Source organism: Megascapheus bottae, chromosome 3, assembly GCF_031878675.1.
Source record: "Megascapheus bottae isolate mThoBot1 chromosome 3, mThoBot2.hap1, whole genome shotgun sequence".
In the NCBI taxonomy this organism is placed as follows: Eukaryota; Metazoa; Chordata; class Mammalia; order Rodentia; family Geomyidae; genus Megascapheus; species Megascapheus bottae.
Genome location: NC_143511.1, coordinates 60,163,571 through 60,178,912, shown reverse-complemented (window position 1 = coordinate 60,178,912; position 15,342 = coordinate 60,163,571). Strand labels below are relative to the sequence as shown.

At 43.4% G+C, this 15,342-nt stretch overlaps 1 protein-coding gene and 1 pseudogene across 1 annotated transcript; both read left to right on the top strand.

The window, feature by feature from the left end:
* The first annotated feature begins 3,643 nt into the window (after positions 1 to 3,643).
* LOC150065619 (olfactory receptor 13C7-like) lies at positions 3,644 to 4,600 on the top strand. Its single transcript, XM_090329140.1, has one exon. It carries the CDS (start codon positions 3,644 to 3,646, stop codon positions 4,598 to 4,600), a length of 957 nt encoding a protein of 318 aa, XP_090185266.1.
* A 4,474-nt stretch (positions 4,601 to 9,074) lies between these two features.
* LOC150065618 (olfactory receptor 13C7-like) lies at positions 9,075 to 10,037 on the top strand (annotated as a pseudogene).
* The last annotated feature ends 5,305 nt before the right edge of the window (positions 10,038 to 15,342 follow it).

Below are 15,342 nucleotides of genomic sequence, written 5' to 3'. Positions count from 1 at the left end.
ACTCCCCTTGAACAAAGCAAGCTCAGGGAGAGTACCCCTAACCCCTGACTGAATTCAAGCCCCAGGATGGGCAAAAATAAAAAGTGGCAACAACTACTGAGGATAGTGTCCTATTATAAATTTACTTTCTCCACTACCAATCCACACTCTTTAATTACAGGAAAGGTCCTTTGCTAATCTCCTGTCCTCAGAAGACACAGAATATGGGAAATTTGAAAAGTGATCTGATAAAACAACCTTTCAGACCCAAGACTCGTACACCAGCTTACAGGTCTCATTTTGGGGGGTCAAATTTAGTTTCTCCTTCATAGTTTTTAATTTCTGCCCTTGTTTCAGCTTTTCTCTTTGTCCTTGACTGTTGCTAAGCTCTGGGATGTCTTCTGACATTTTTCACATTGGCTCCCACCACATCCTTCCTCGTCTGGCTCTTCCGTACTTCTGGACTTTCCTAAAAGCCAAGGACACTTGGCAACCATTTCTCAGCATTGAGCTGTCCCTGCAACTATTTAGAGGCAATCACTTTTGATCACTCTTTAGAGGTGATCATTTCTGCTTGCTTTGCCAGTGCATGTTTCCAGGCCTAGCCTACTGTGAGGTGTGCAGAAGGACCTCAGGGAAGAGCATCACATGAGTGACCAATGCGCTTACCTCAACCTCAACAAATCTTTGCCCTTCATTTTGTCACTTATCTTTGAAAAGACAAATGGCCGGCCCACATAGGCAGATATAACCTTATGGTCAAAGTACTGTCAGACTTTAGTAATCACCCCCCACTTCCAGGAAGTTTAGCAAGCCCAGGACTTGAACTTTCTTATCTAAGAAACGTTCCTTTATATCGATAGTTAGGTTTCCCACAGAGCAGTCTGCAAGTTGTCTAATTGTGTTTATGGGACACCAGCTCCCTAAATTCCTATGAGAACTTTCATCAAACTTTAAATTGCTTCTGGGATTTAAATTGGCCCCTGAACAAGTAGAAGTCTAAATTCTTCCAGGGTCATTGCTAGAGCCTCTGGAGAGCAGGGTAAAAGGCAGAGAACAGAAGATTTCAAAGAGAAAGACACAGATGACTGTGGGGCACAGTGAAGAACAACGTGGATGGGAAGTTACCTTTTCACATTGGGCCTGAAGAGACCCAGCTAGGGCAGAGAGCAGCTAGCAGTCCCCAGCTACGGCCACTCCCTACATTCCCTTTGTCTTGCTGTGCAGTTTGGAGGGATAGCTTCATTCCTAAACTGCTAAACAGAATCTACTGCATCTTCTACTAAGACTAGATCAGGCATGATCTGGGTAAGTAGTTGAAATCATAATCTCACAAAGCCAGAGGCATTCCAACATGTTCTATACTTCTAGTTGGATGTGGTCCAGAACTTGACACAGACTTATCTCTCCAATGGACACAGATTGGTTTTTCTTTGTAGTCAAATCTTCCTCAGGTAGGTGAGGAGAAGAGCAAAGATGGAAATCTAAGAACAAGTGAGATCCAAGGTAGGAATTAGAAACCAGCTTCCATGGGTGTTTAGAGGGGAAAAGAAAGGGTTGGTGATACAGCTTGGTGGAAGGCTTGCCTGATATGCATGAGGCCATGGGTTCAATTCCTAGTACTACAAAAAAGAAAACGTAATCCTAGGGAAAGGTAGACACAGGCTGGCAATCTAAACTAGTGTAGGGGTGGGGTAGAGTTAGGGGACCATGGAGAATGACTTTAGAGGAAGGAAGTTTCTGTTGAATTATAGGGCAAACTTTCCAATGATCAAAAGAATGGAATATATGAGCAGCATATACTTAAACAATGAGCAAATTATGTTAAGGTGGTCATAGAATGGAAAAAAAGGAGGTGATATATTATTAATCTCTCCAGAAACAGATCTGTTTCTTGGAAGGATTCTCATCTCTGCAGTTGATCTTTCCTGGTAATTTGCATGAGAATAGTTTCAGGCTATGTCTGCTTTTTCTCACTCAGTGATACCCATCTAGCCACAGGATAAACAATCACAGAAGGTAAGGGTGCCATCCCCTCCTACTCAAGCCTATCGCATACATACTTTGGGGAAAGGTATGATGTGTTTACTTTTCCTGAGTGTCCTAGGGAAGACAAAGATGTCAAGACCATCCCCAGTTATTTTTATAGTCCTTCATAGATGTACTCTGGCACAAATGGAAGCACAAAAATCCAGAGTGAGGAGGGAAGGGGCTCTAGGGAGAAGGTGAGGAACTTCCTGGCCCTGCCCTGGCTGCTTAGAGCTTCTTTCTGATCTTTAGGGTTTTTGTTTTATTTTATTTTTGCTTTTGCTATTTGTTTTGAACTCAGGGCCTGGGAGTTGTCCCTGAGCATTTTTTGCTCAAGGCTAGTACTCTAACACTGAGCTACAGCTCCATTTCTGGCTTTCTGAGTCGTTTACTGGAGATAAGCATAATCACACAGACTTTCCTGCCTGGATTGGATTCAAAGCACAGTCCTCAGATCTCAGCCTCCTGAGTAGCTAGGATGATAGCATGAACCATTAACACTGGCCCTGACCTTCAGTTTCAGAGACACTGAAACTCTGCTGTGGAAAATGAGTTGCGACAGCCTTGTGGTGGCATTAGCAGTCAATAGGGATAGGGAAGGGCCTGAGTTAGAAGATGTCACTTAAAAAACAGCTTCCAAGGAAGAATCTAATCACCAAGTTACTCTGGGAACCATAAAGGACTATTCTCTCTGCTCTTTCAAGAGACGAGTAAACTGCGAAAACCTCAGTACTATGGACAGACGCTGTGCTAGTGAGAGGGCATATAGGAGTTCTTCTGTAAAAGTCTGAATGTTCTGGGCACCCAAACTTCTAATTGACTATGCAATTAAGTGGGATCTCCAACAAAGTCAAAGCAAATGAAATATCAATGGGGTGTGAGGTAATAAAAAGACATTCTAGCTAGATTCTTCTTCTTGGCCTCTGTTCATCACACTCTGTCTCTGTAGGGCTGTAGGTGAATCTGAGTTACTATTAGTAAAATATTATGCAAGCACAGAATTAGGGCATGGAGAGGGAAAGAGATGATACCAGAAGCCAGTATTTCTCAAGGTGAAAGCATGAAACTCCTGACAGTACAGCAGGGACAGTTCAGGGACAAGCATTCTCAAAGTTCCCCTTCTATGGTTTTCATGTAGATGCACAGGGGAATGTATGCCTCCCTGCTGTCAAGAGCACACGTCCACAGATCTCACTACAGTTCTTTTATCCTCTTGCTTAGAGGATGTTTCCCCGCTTGGATCTGATTAACCAAACCTTTTAACGTAAGTTTCATACACAGAGAAATTTTATCTCCTGAATGCTGATGTAACTTAGCATTTTTTTTTGCCAGTCCTGGGCTTGAACTCAGGGCCTAAGCACTGTCCTTGGACTTTCTCAAGGCTAGAGCTCTACCACTTGAGCCTCAGCACCACTTCTGGCTTTTTTCTATGTATGTGGTACCGAGGAATCGAACCCAGGTCTTCGTGCATGCTAAGCAAGCACTCTACCACTAGACCAAATTCCCAGCCCGTAACTTAGCATCTTAAAGGAAAAAAGTGGCTAAGTTGTGGCATGCTTTCATCAGAACACTCACATATCAATCCCTATAAATGTGTTTGCTGTCCTCAGTTTGCAAGTCAAAGAGAACATTTAAAATGGAAATGGCCAACCAAACCATTGTGACTGACTTTGTCCTGCTGGGCCTCTCCGCTCACCCAAAGCTGGAGAAAACGTTCTTCGTGCTCATCCTGGCCATGTACCTGGTGACCCTGCTGGGCAACGCCGTCCTCCTCCTGGTCACCATCTTTGACCCCCACCTGCACACACCCATGTACTTCTTCCTGGGGAATCTCTCCTTCCTGGACATCTGCTACACCACCTCCTCTGTCCCCCTCATTCTTGACAGCTTCCTCACCCCGCGGAAAACCATCTCTTTCTCAGGCTGTGCCATCCAGATGTTTCTGTCCTTTGCCATGGGAGCCACGGAGTGTGTGCTCCTGGGCATGATGGCGTTTGATCGCTACGTGGCCATCTGCAACCCCCTGCGCTACCCCGTGGTCATGAGCAAGGCCGCCTATGTGCCCATGGCCGTCAGCTCCTGGGCTGCTGGTGGAGTCAACTCCTTGGTGCAGATCTCTCTTGCAATGAGGCTGCCCTTCTGTGGGGACAATGCCATCAACCACTTCACCTGCGAGATCCTGGCTGTCCTGAAGCTGGCCTGCGCTGACATCTCCATCAACGTGCTCAGCATGGGGGTGGCCAACGTGATCTTCCTGGGGGCCCCGGTTCTGTTCATCTCCTCCTCCTACGTCTTCATCCTCGGCACCATCCTGAGGATCCCCTCGGCTGAGGGGAGGAAGAAGGCCTTCTCCACCTGCTCTGCCCACCTCACTGTGGTGACCATCTTCTACGGGACCATCCTGTTCATGTATGGGAAGCCCAAGTCCAAGGACCCGCTGGGGGCAGACAAGCAGGACCTTGCGGACAAGCTCATGTCCCTCTTCTATGGGGTGCTGACCCCCACGCTGAACCCCATCATCTACAGCCTGAGGAACAAAGACGTGAAGGCTGCTGTGAGGAACTTGATAAGTCAGAAATGCTTCCCTCAATGATGGTGAGAGGAAGTGAGAGGGAAAATGAACAGATCAAGATTGAGTTGAAACCTTCCTGGGTGACTGAGCATAGAAGGAGTCAACACTTTGAGATAAAGAGATGGTTGCACTAAGTCATCTAATTGTTTTTAGGAAGGGGAGGAGATCAGACTGACCAAAACACATTGTTTCCATTTGTGGAAACAGCACAGTGAGCTGCCTCCCATGCACAGCTAGTGTGTGCTAATGATTAATTTTTATTTTTATTGTGACAAAATGAGCAATAAAAATCTTTGGGAAGATATGCTTCCATATTTGTTTCACATGCAAACTAGATGTGTGTGTGCGTGTGTGTGTGTGTGTGTGTGTACTCTTTTCTGTACTACAGGGAACATAATAGTGAGGAAAGATCATTTCATTTTTTTCTGAAACTATAATTGTTTTAATTTTTTATTGTCATTATAAAGATGATACAGAGAGGGATTACAGTGACATACATCAGGTAAAGAGTACATTTCTTTTTGAAAGATGTCACTTCTCCTCCCACTCTGTCCCAGTTTTTCCCTATACAAATTGTATAGTTCTTTTGTTTTGTTTTGTTTTTGCCCATCCTGGGGTTTGAACTCAGGACCTGAGTACTGTCCTTTCGAGAACTCTACCACTTGAGCCACAGTGTGACTTTGAGCTTTTTTTCTATGCATGTGGTACCAAGGAATCAAACCTGGATCTTCGTACATGCTAGGCAAGCACTTTATTACTAGGCCATATCCCAGCTGGGGTATAGTTCATTTTCAACATAGTGTCTGGTGAGTACCACAGCTACGTTTATTCACCCTTTATTGCTCCATTTTTGTGCCCCCACTTACCCTCCCAAACACAGATAAACGAGACAAAAAGAAATGAAAACAAAAACAGCAAAAAATGGGGAAAAACCCTCTTGTTTTCATTCCTGGAGTTCATTGTGGTATTATTTTCTATGATCATCTGCACATAGGCATTGTGCCATTCTGTTCCTCTCCTAAGAACATCCTCCTTTGGCCTCACTGTGTGTGAGAATGCTTGGAGTTCTATATAATTTATCATGTCTTTGAGTATTTTAGCTCTAGCTTGCACAGATGAGAGAAAATATGTGCCATTTGTCTCATTGAACTTTGGCTCACCTCACTTAACATGATCCATCTTAGATCTACCATTTTCCTTCAAATGACATGATATTATTCTTTCTAATGGCTGTATAAAATTCCATTGTGCATAGGTACCACATTTTTTGGTTTCACTCATCCATTACAGGCCATCTAGACTGTTACCACAACTTGGCTATTGTGAATAATGCAGCAATAAATATGGATGTGCAAGTGTCTTTACATTATCCTGGCTTGTGATATTTTTATTGTTATTATTAAGGTATAGGGCGGGGTTACCATTTCATAAATCAGGTAATGAGTATGTTTCAGTTTTTCAATAATGTCAACCCTTCCTTTGCTGTCCCTCAGTTCCTTCTTCCCACCCTGCACACAGTTATATAGGTTATTTTCCACATAGTATATGCTGAATAGCACTATTGCATTTGTTTACCCTTCTTCTCTCCAGACTATCACCAGAAAAAACTTGGAATAACTTGTGGATCTGTACGTGGATATGTTTATGTGTAAAAGCAAGGAAATGATTTCAGAATTGTCAAATCCACTTCTAGAAGGAACAGGATTGAAAGACATGGTATGAAGCCGGGCACTAGTGGCTCATGCTTGTGGTTCAAAGCCAGAATGGATAATAAAGTCCATGAGATTCTTATCTCCAACTAACCACCAGACAACCAGAAATGGAGCTTGGCTCAAAGTGTTAAGAGTGCTAGCCTTAAGCACAGAAGCTCTGGGACAACACCCAGGCCCTGAATTCAAGCACCATGACAAAAAAAATATTTTTTAAAGAAATACATAGTAGGGGCCAGGAGTTTTGCCTAGTGGTAGAGTGCTTGCCTAGCATGCACAAAGACCTGGATTCGATTCCTCGGTACCACTTACATAGAAAAAAGCTGGAAGTGGTGCTGTGACTCAAGTGGTAGAGCTCTAGTCTTAAGAAAGCCCAAGGACAGTGCTCAGCCTCTGAGTTCAAACTGTAGGACTGGCAAAAAAAATACATAGTATACAATGGCAGGAGGCTTAAGTTATAATAGTAATGCCATATTTGGTGTTAGGTTCTGAAGTTTTTCACATTTTGGTTCATTTCTTGAAGCTACATTATTTTGAATTCATCAAGTATTTCATAACAAAAGAGTGGAGGGTTCCAACAGGAGCAAAGGAAGAGAGAAAGAAGTCTTCCTGGATTACTTCTACATAATTGCATCTTGGGGACATTGTCCCAGAAGCATAAAAAGTTTACTAACTGTACTCTTCCATTTCCAAACTTTTAATCACTTTAGGGAGCCCAACAGTTCCAATTGTTTTCTGATATACTGGCTGTTCATTAGGAGATTTTTGCCTAATGCTTCAAGGGAGGTTGAGTGGGAAGAACTAATTTCCCCTCTTCTTCAAATCAGAGATGACCTCAATGTGGGCCCTTTCAGGCCAGTGCTATTTCTGGTCCGTGTGTTCTTCCTAAGGCACATAGGTCCTTTCTCCGCAGGCTCCTTATTCAGGTAAAGTAAGGATTCTTACAAAAATAAAACTCAGGTCTTTTATTAGCATAGTAACATTTCCAACTTCTGACTTGGTTTTTCCAAAGGTATTAGGGCTTGACAGGGGAGCAGAAATGAAATAATTTCAATTTTATCTCCAAGACTGGGAGCCATCCAGAAGCCCTTTCTTGGATCTGTAAAATCTAGATGGCTAGAGGCCTAGGAACCTTAAGAGCTCAAGGACTTTTAGAACTCCCCCAGAAGGGAAATGGCCTTATCTCCTGATGACCTGCAAACTCAAGCAATTCACAAAAGAGGTTTAATTACCTTGGAGAGAGAGAGACTCGCAAAGCTGCTGGCTTGGTTCAACATGAGGAATTTCTGATTCTCAGAGTTCTGAAACTATGAAGCAGGCTGTTTGAGAATGTTAGAGATCTTCCTCACCAAAAACAATGAAGCTAAATTTGAAAAGCTATGGATTAGTGTTGTACAGAAGAGGATTTAGAACAGGAGAGACGTTTGGGCTTAATTATTTGGGAGTACACTCAACTTCGAGCCTAAATTTGGGTTAAAATACTTAACAGATGAGACACAAAAAGGAAAAAAAAAAAACCCTCAAGGACTGCTATGTTCACTGATTCCTATGTAGACACTCTGCCTGAGGGAAAGAAACTTAATAGAATGAAAAACAAAAAAACAAAACCAGCACTGCTATTAGGCAGCTCTCTAAGAGAACTAGGAGCTGCGAGCCACTGTGCACTGCAGGGGCTGACAGTTTATTTCCATGAAACACTAGGTTCAAACTAGGAGGGATCTATCAGAACATCCAGAATATGAAGTCACCTTGGCAACCTTTCTCCTAATCATTTGCCTCTCTCAGCAATTGGGTCTTTTCTTAAAGATCCAATTGGATTCTGTATCACCAAGACAGCCTTCTCTTCCCCCTGTTCCCATCAGATACTTCAGCCTCTAGTGAATTTTTGTGTTTCCTCCCTGGGAGGGAGCTTGTTTAAGCCTGGGCCTGTGGGTCAGCTCTGATCTTCACTGAAGTTTGTTATACCCATATACTGGCTGATGAACAAATATTTTGGTGAGTAGATGTTCTTACATGATGGATAAATTAGTGGGTGGATGGATGAATGGATGGGTGGATGGATGAATGACTGGTTGTGGATGGATCAAGATATGTAAAGCACTATGATCAGGGTTGGAAATTATCTTGAGAACAGCAGGCACTTGTTTTCAGAGATAATGATCTGAAGAAAACCAGTCATAATATAAGGTTCCCAAATCACGTCACTAGTATCTGGCACAAAGTGTCTTTTCTAATCAAAGGAATGAATTGCCATTAGGTATTGAATAGGTATACATAATCATTAAATGTTCTGTCACTGAATAAATATATTAAATTATCAGCCATCATTTTAGACCTTGTCAATTTGGTCTTATATTCCAAAAATAATTTTTTATTTTCTTGTTTCTTTATCTTGGAAAGAAATAGAAATCGGCCAGGCGCGGTGGCTCATACCTGTAATCCTAGCTAGTTAGGAGGCTGAGATCTGAGGATTGTGACTCAAAGCCAGCCCAGGCATTGAAGTCTGTAAGGCTCTTAATCTCCAACTAACCACTAGAAAACTGGAAGTGGTGCTGTGACTCAAGGGGTAGGGTGGTAGCCTTGAGCTAAAGAGCTCAGGGACAATGCCCAGGCCCAGAGTTCAAGCCCCATGACCAAGTGGAGAAAAGAAAGAAGAAAGAAATAGAAACTGGGCTTTTAGGATTCTTTAAAAATCACTCTGATCAGATGCTGCATCCTGATGCAAAGCAAAGAATGTTGAGTTTGGGCCTCTAAGTATTTTCGTCAGCTGATAAAGGAGACACATTATGGAAAACGTCAACCAGAATACATCTGTGTCAGAATTCTTTCTCCTGGGCCTCTCCGCTCACCCAAAGCTGGAGAAGACGTTCTTCGTGCTCATCCTGGCCATGTACCTGGTGACCCTGCTGGGCAACGCCGTCCTCATCCTGGTCACCATCTTTGACCCCCACCTGCACACACCCATGTACTTCTTCCTGGGGAATCTCTCCTTCCTGGACATCTGCTACACCACCTCCTCTGTCCCCCTTACACTTGACAGCTTCCTCACCCCGCGGAAAACCATCTCCTTCTCAGGCTGTGCCATCTAGATGTTTCTGTCCTTTGCCATGGGAGCCACGGAGTGTGTGCTCCTGGGCATGATGGCGTTTGATCGCTACGTGGCCATCTGCAACCCCCTGCGCTACCCCTTGGTCATGAGCAAGGCCGCCTATGTGCCCATGGCCGTCAGCTCCTGGGCCGCTGGGAGTGCTGCCTCCATGCTGCAAACATCCCTTGCAATGAGGCTGCCCTTCTGTGGGGACAATGCCATCAACCACTTCACCTGCGAGATCCTGGCTGTCCTGAAGCTGGCCTGCGCTGACATCTCCATCAACGTGCTCAGCATGGGGGTGACCAACGTGATCTTCCTGGGGGCCCCGGTTCTGTTCATCTCCTCCTCCTACGTCTTCATCCTCGGCACCATCCTGAGGATCCCCTCGGCTGAGGGGAGGAAGAAGGCCTTCTCCACCTGCTCTGCCCACCTCACTGTGGTGACCATCTTCTACGGGACCATCCTGTTCATGTATGGGAAGCCCAAGTCCAAGGACCTGCTGGGGGCAGACAAGCAGGACCTCATGGACAAGCTCATGTCCCTCTTCTATGGGGTGCTGACCCCCATGCTGAACCCCATCATCTACAGCCTGAGGAACAAAGACGTGAAGGCTGCTGTGAGGAACCTGGTGATATTTCAGAAATGCTTCATCTTGTAATGTTTGGAAGCCAGTTCTGTGCCTCTTGCTTACTTTCTTCTATGACTCTCAGAAGTTGTTTCCCAGGAAGATACATGTGGTGAATTAGTACCAGAAAACTGAATCCCTGTGTACTGACAGCCTTGTCTGTTCCCGAAGACCATTAGAATAATAAGAGCTACATCTGATGAGAGTGTGCCTGAGTAATAGAAATGGGGCTCTTGCTTAGGGATCACATTGTGGCCCCATCCTCTGAAAAGCTGAGGGATGGACACTGCGGGGAGAGCTGGGTACCCTTGCAGCATAAGCGATGCTGGATGAAAGTCATGGCACCGGAGGGAGGCAGCTGGCTGATTGGAATGGGAAAACCGCCAGGCTGAGCCAGTGCATTGGGCAGTCAAGAGGTCTGGGGTAAATTGAGTGAACAGTTCAGCTAGCAGACACTCAAGAAGGAACCAATGCATTGCGCAGGAGAGAGTCTTTAATGTTTGTCTTCCAAGAATAACTGGATGAACATTTTGCTTAGCTTTCTCGAGTTCACATCTGTAACTCCCGCCATATACTATCCTCTCATTGGGGAAAAGCTTGGAAACAGCTTCTTATTTCACCAACATAATAAGACGTCACCAACTAACAGGGGCCAGAGCTGTCCAGAAAGAGGCTGAGTGAACCTGTGTACTTTGAAGAGTGTAGAGGCCCAGGCAATGGTGTGGCCCCTTCTCCCCTACCTCTTTTGAGCTTCCACAGCTCAGTAGTGGGGGACTAGGGTGTGATTGTTGAGAAAGATAGAAGCAGGGAGAGAAAGACTCCAACCCTGGACCTCAGGGCATCTCATTACTCAGCTGTGACTTCCCTAAATCTTGTTGTCACTGGCTTTGCTCAGTAGGGGGCAGCCTCTGCATCCTGAGATGCAGATTAGAAGGGAGCTAACAGAATTGCTCAGATCAGAAACCCTGATTCTGCACCTTGTTCAGCTCAAAATATGTTTCCAGGCTCTGAAACGCACTCATACGCATGCCTGTAATGCCAGCTGCTTGAGAGGTAGTGATTGGCCAGGCAAAAAAATGATCTCAACAAATAAACTGCTTGGGATGATATTTATCACAAACTGACATGTTGAGTTGAAACTCCTCTGAGCCATTACTTAAAGAAAATAAATAACTATTAAATCATAAGATGATTGTGGTGATTTGAGTCTCTAATCTCGATTTCACAGAGGGCAGGGTGGAGCAAACACCACAAGACTCTATCTGAATAACAACTTAGGCAAAAAAAAAAAAAAAAAAGGCTGGGAATGTGGCTCAAGTGGTAAAGGACTTGCCTGAACAAGGGCCTGAGTTCAAACCCAAATACTGTTAGAAAGAAAGAAAAAGAAAGCAGAAAGCAAGCAAGTGAGAAAGGGAGAAAGAGAGAGAAAAAAACCATTTAGAAAAGAGAGAGCTATTGAATAGTCAAATATTTGGAAAGGTGGAGCCACAGGCAGAAGCTATATATCTGAGCTCCATGATCTCCAACATGCCAAAACACTGTCTTTCCTTACAGTATAAGCTATTTTTCTTGATTCATAAAATTGCGGTTCTACTATGTCAATATAGTGTCCATATTTATAAATTTACAAAAGCTGAAACTTGGAAAGATTGGATAAACATTTTTTAAAAAGGTTTTTACAGAAAGAACTGATAGGAGGTCATAAAAAATTCCTAAAAGCAAAAAGGGTTGGAGGTTGTCCAGTGGTAGAGTATGTACATGGCAAAAATGAGGCTCTCGGGTCAAACTCCAGTAATGCCAATAAATATATTAAATAAGTAAAGGTAGGATAGATACACAATATGAATAAAGGACAAAGTAATAAAATAAAATGGATAAGTAAGAGGGAACACCTCTCTGTCTTTGGGATGGGACATTATGTTATTCTGCAGCTCTAAGACTAGAACTATACTTCTGGCTGTCCCAGGCCTTTAGTCTGCTGAGGGCACAGGTAGGGATTCGTCAGCCTCCATAGTCACATGAGCTATTTTGTTAATTCACACACACACACACACACACACACACACACACACACCTCTATTGGTTGTGTTTTTTTTTTTTTTCAGGAGAATCCTAATTAATACACCCACCCAAACACCAGTCATTTATGAGGACTGAATAAAAATACTTTTAGATACAAAACATCTCAAAAATGTACATATAATACATCCTTTGTAAAGAAAGTGTTCCACAAAATAAGAGACTAAACCAAGAAACTGGGGAGGGGTTGGAAACAGAGAAGGAACAGAAGCTCCACCTATTAGACAGGTTCCGCTATCTCCAGAGCAGTGAAAGTAGGCTGATGGGATCTCTTGCCTAGAGGGAAGGCAGCAGCTCAGGGGGAGGCCCTGAGACAGGCCATTGAGGAAATTCCTTCTCTGGACTCCTGCTGCTCAATGTGACTCCTGCTGCTCATTTGAAAACATGTCGGGCACCCATACTTTTTCCTATTCTTGCTGCATCTTGAGCGAACAATGGCAAATTTCCCTCTTCCCTCTCCCTGCCTTGCTGTTGGGGCTCACTCAGGGACTCTTTCACACCTACAGTATTCTGCTTTGATCCAAAGAAACAGAAAACATAAAATAACCCACTCCTCTACTAATATTTGGTACCAGAGGTCTGATTTACCCAGATAATTAAAACTGTGAGTACAAATAGATGATAGGTTGATTGACAGTAGCTAATATATGTAACAGCTTACTCTCTACCAGGACTCCTTTATTTATGAAAATGAAAACAATTCTATTTGAAATAGGAAAGGGAAGGGGAAAACAAGAGGGGAGTGGATGGGAAGAGGGAAATGGGGACAAAAACATGAGAAGGGGTATCAATGTGTGTGAATTAATGCACCTTCTACCTAGCAAATATAATCTAGCAAATGTAACTCTTCTATTATTAACAATAAAAAGATTAACCCTAAATTAAAAAAAAAGAAAATGAAAACAATTCTATTTGTTTTAATTGGAAGAATAAAAAAAATACAGGACTGAAAACCAAGGCCTGGGGTTAGTGATAAATCACTTGCTTAGAGAAAGAAAAGACTAAAAAAAGAAAAACAAGGCCTTTGGATTCCATAGTTTGCTCTCCTAACTAACACTTTGCTCAAATGCCTCTAGTAAAATAAAAGTCCTGTCATTGGCATCTAGAGGATTAAGTTGAGGGGATCTTGGCTAGTTGTTGGGTATAATATCTGGATTCTCTAAATCTTAATAGAAAACAAGCTTTTTACCCCCCTTACCCCCACAGCTCTGTATGATTGGCAGGCTGTTGGGCCCAGCATGGGCACAGTGCAGTTGGGGGTTGGCCAGCTCAAAGCCATTGCTGCCTGAAACCAGGCTTCAGTCAGTCCCAGCCTATCCTTAAACACACCAGTTTGATGCTTCCTAGAGGACGAAAATTATCTATTCTCACCCTGTACACTGTTCACCTTAGAGAACTTGTGTTTATAAAGAATGTGGGTCATCTCCATCAGGGAAAGTTTCTTCAAAAAAGGCAGGCATGAAGGTACACATCTGTAATATCAGCACTTGGGAAGCTCAGGCAGGAAGATTATAAGTTTAAGGACGGCTTAGCTTTCTCAAGAGAAAGAAAAGCCTGGTACAGGTGGCTCATACCTGTAATTCCAGCTACTCAGGAAGCTGAGATCTGAAGGTAGTGGTTTGAAGCCAGCTGGGGAAAGAAAATTTGTGAGACTATTATCTCCAAATAATTACCAGAAAAAAAAAAACAGAAGTAGAACTGTGGCTTTAAAGTGGTAACATACTAGCTTTGAGCAAGAGCTCAGGGACAGGGCCCAGGCCCAGAGTTCAAGCCCCATGACAAAAAAAGGAAGGAAGGAAAGAGAAAAAAGAAAACAAAGTAAAATCAGCAATTTTTATTGTATTTTTAATGGAATAATAATTGATCTAGTTGCAGGTGGCAAAACCATAAAAGAACTCTAAAGAAAGTATACATACATTTTTCCTAAGGCTTCAGGACAATCTACTCCAAAATAACAGTTTAAGTAGGGATGGAAACATCTGGCTGGTAGACCATGAGGTCCTTGAAACCATTTGGCACCTGATAGGACAGACTGGTACGCTGCCCCTTGGCTGCCTGCGGCCCATCTGCCTGTACTGATCATTTTGTCTGGTCCACAATGTTACAAATATCCAAATGGCCCTTATCAGAACAAACCTTCCCCTACTCAGGAAGCCCCAATAATTATTCCACGTTCCTGTACATGAGAAATCTAGATAAGCTAGATGAGGTGCTGAGACAAAAAATAATTCCAAGCTCCTTCAACTTGTTCAGAATGCAGTTTCTTGGTGGGAGACTAGTTTCCCTCACTGGCTATTCCAAGAACTCATTGGTAGCAACTTACGGCAGCTTTTTGGTCTTTGTGTTCTCTTCCATCTTTCAACTCAGAAATGGCATGTAGGATTCAATCTGACTTCTCACATGACTGAATCAGACCTGTCTGGATAATCGAATCCTAAAGTTAACTGATACAGGTCTTGAATACGTAGGTCCTTTACAGCACTGTTCACCTAGATAATGTCTGCTCATGAGGTGATGCCGATCTGTAAATCACAGGATAAAGTGGAGTCATTAAGAAGCTACCCAGGGCTGGGAGTGTGGCCTAGTGGTAGAGTACTCACCTAGCATGCACCAAGTCCTGGCTTTGATTCCTCCATACCACTTACAAACCAGAAGAGGCACTGTAGCTCAAATGGGAGAGCGCTACTCTTGAGCAAAAAGTACCCAAGGACAGTGCCTCAGCCCTGAGTTCAAGCCTGGCAAAAAAAAAACAACAACAACAACAACAACAAAAAAAAAAACCCAAAACCAGTCTACCCAGAATGAAGCTACTTCTACAAAAGTCAGAATAGTAATCACTTTTGGGAGGCAGAAAAAAATATGTAATTTGAGAATGGAAGAGAGAGGCTTCTAAGGTACCAGAATGGAGAGGTGGACAAAAATGAGGGCTGCATAAGATACTGGAACACTAATATTTTTTTGCAGGGGGGTAGGGGACTTGAACTCAGGACCTAGGCATTGTCCCTGAGCATTTTTGATCAAGGCTAGTGCTCTACCACTTGAGCCACAGTTCCACTTCCAGCTCGTTGGTGATTCATTGTCACAGACAACTTCACACCTGAGTCCTCAGATCTCTTGAGTAGCCATTACAGGCATGAGCCACCAGCGCCCAGTACATCTCATCTTTTTGAAGACGATAGCTGCTATGCATGTGAGCCTAGCAAGGCAAGAGCTAGAACTAGATTCATCGATGACCTTTCCAATGCCTACCTAGACTGTG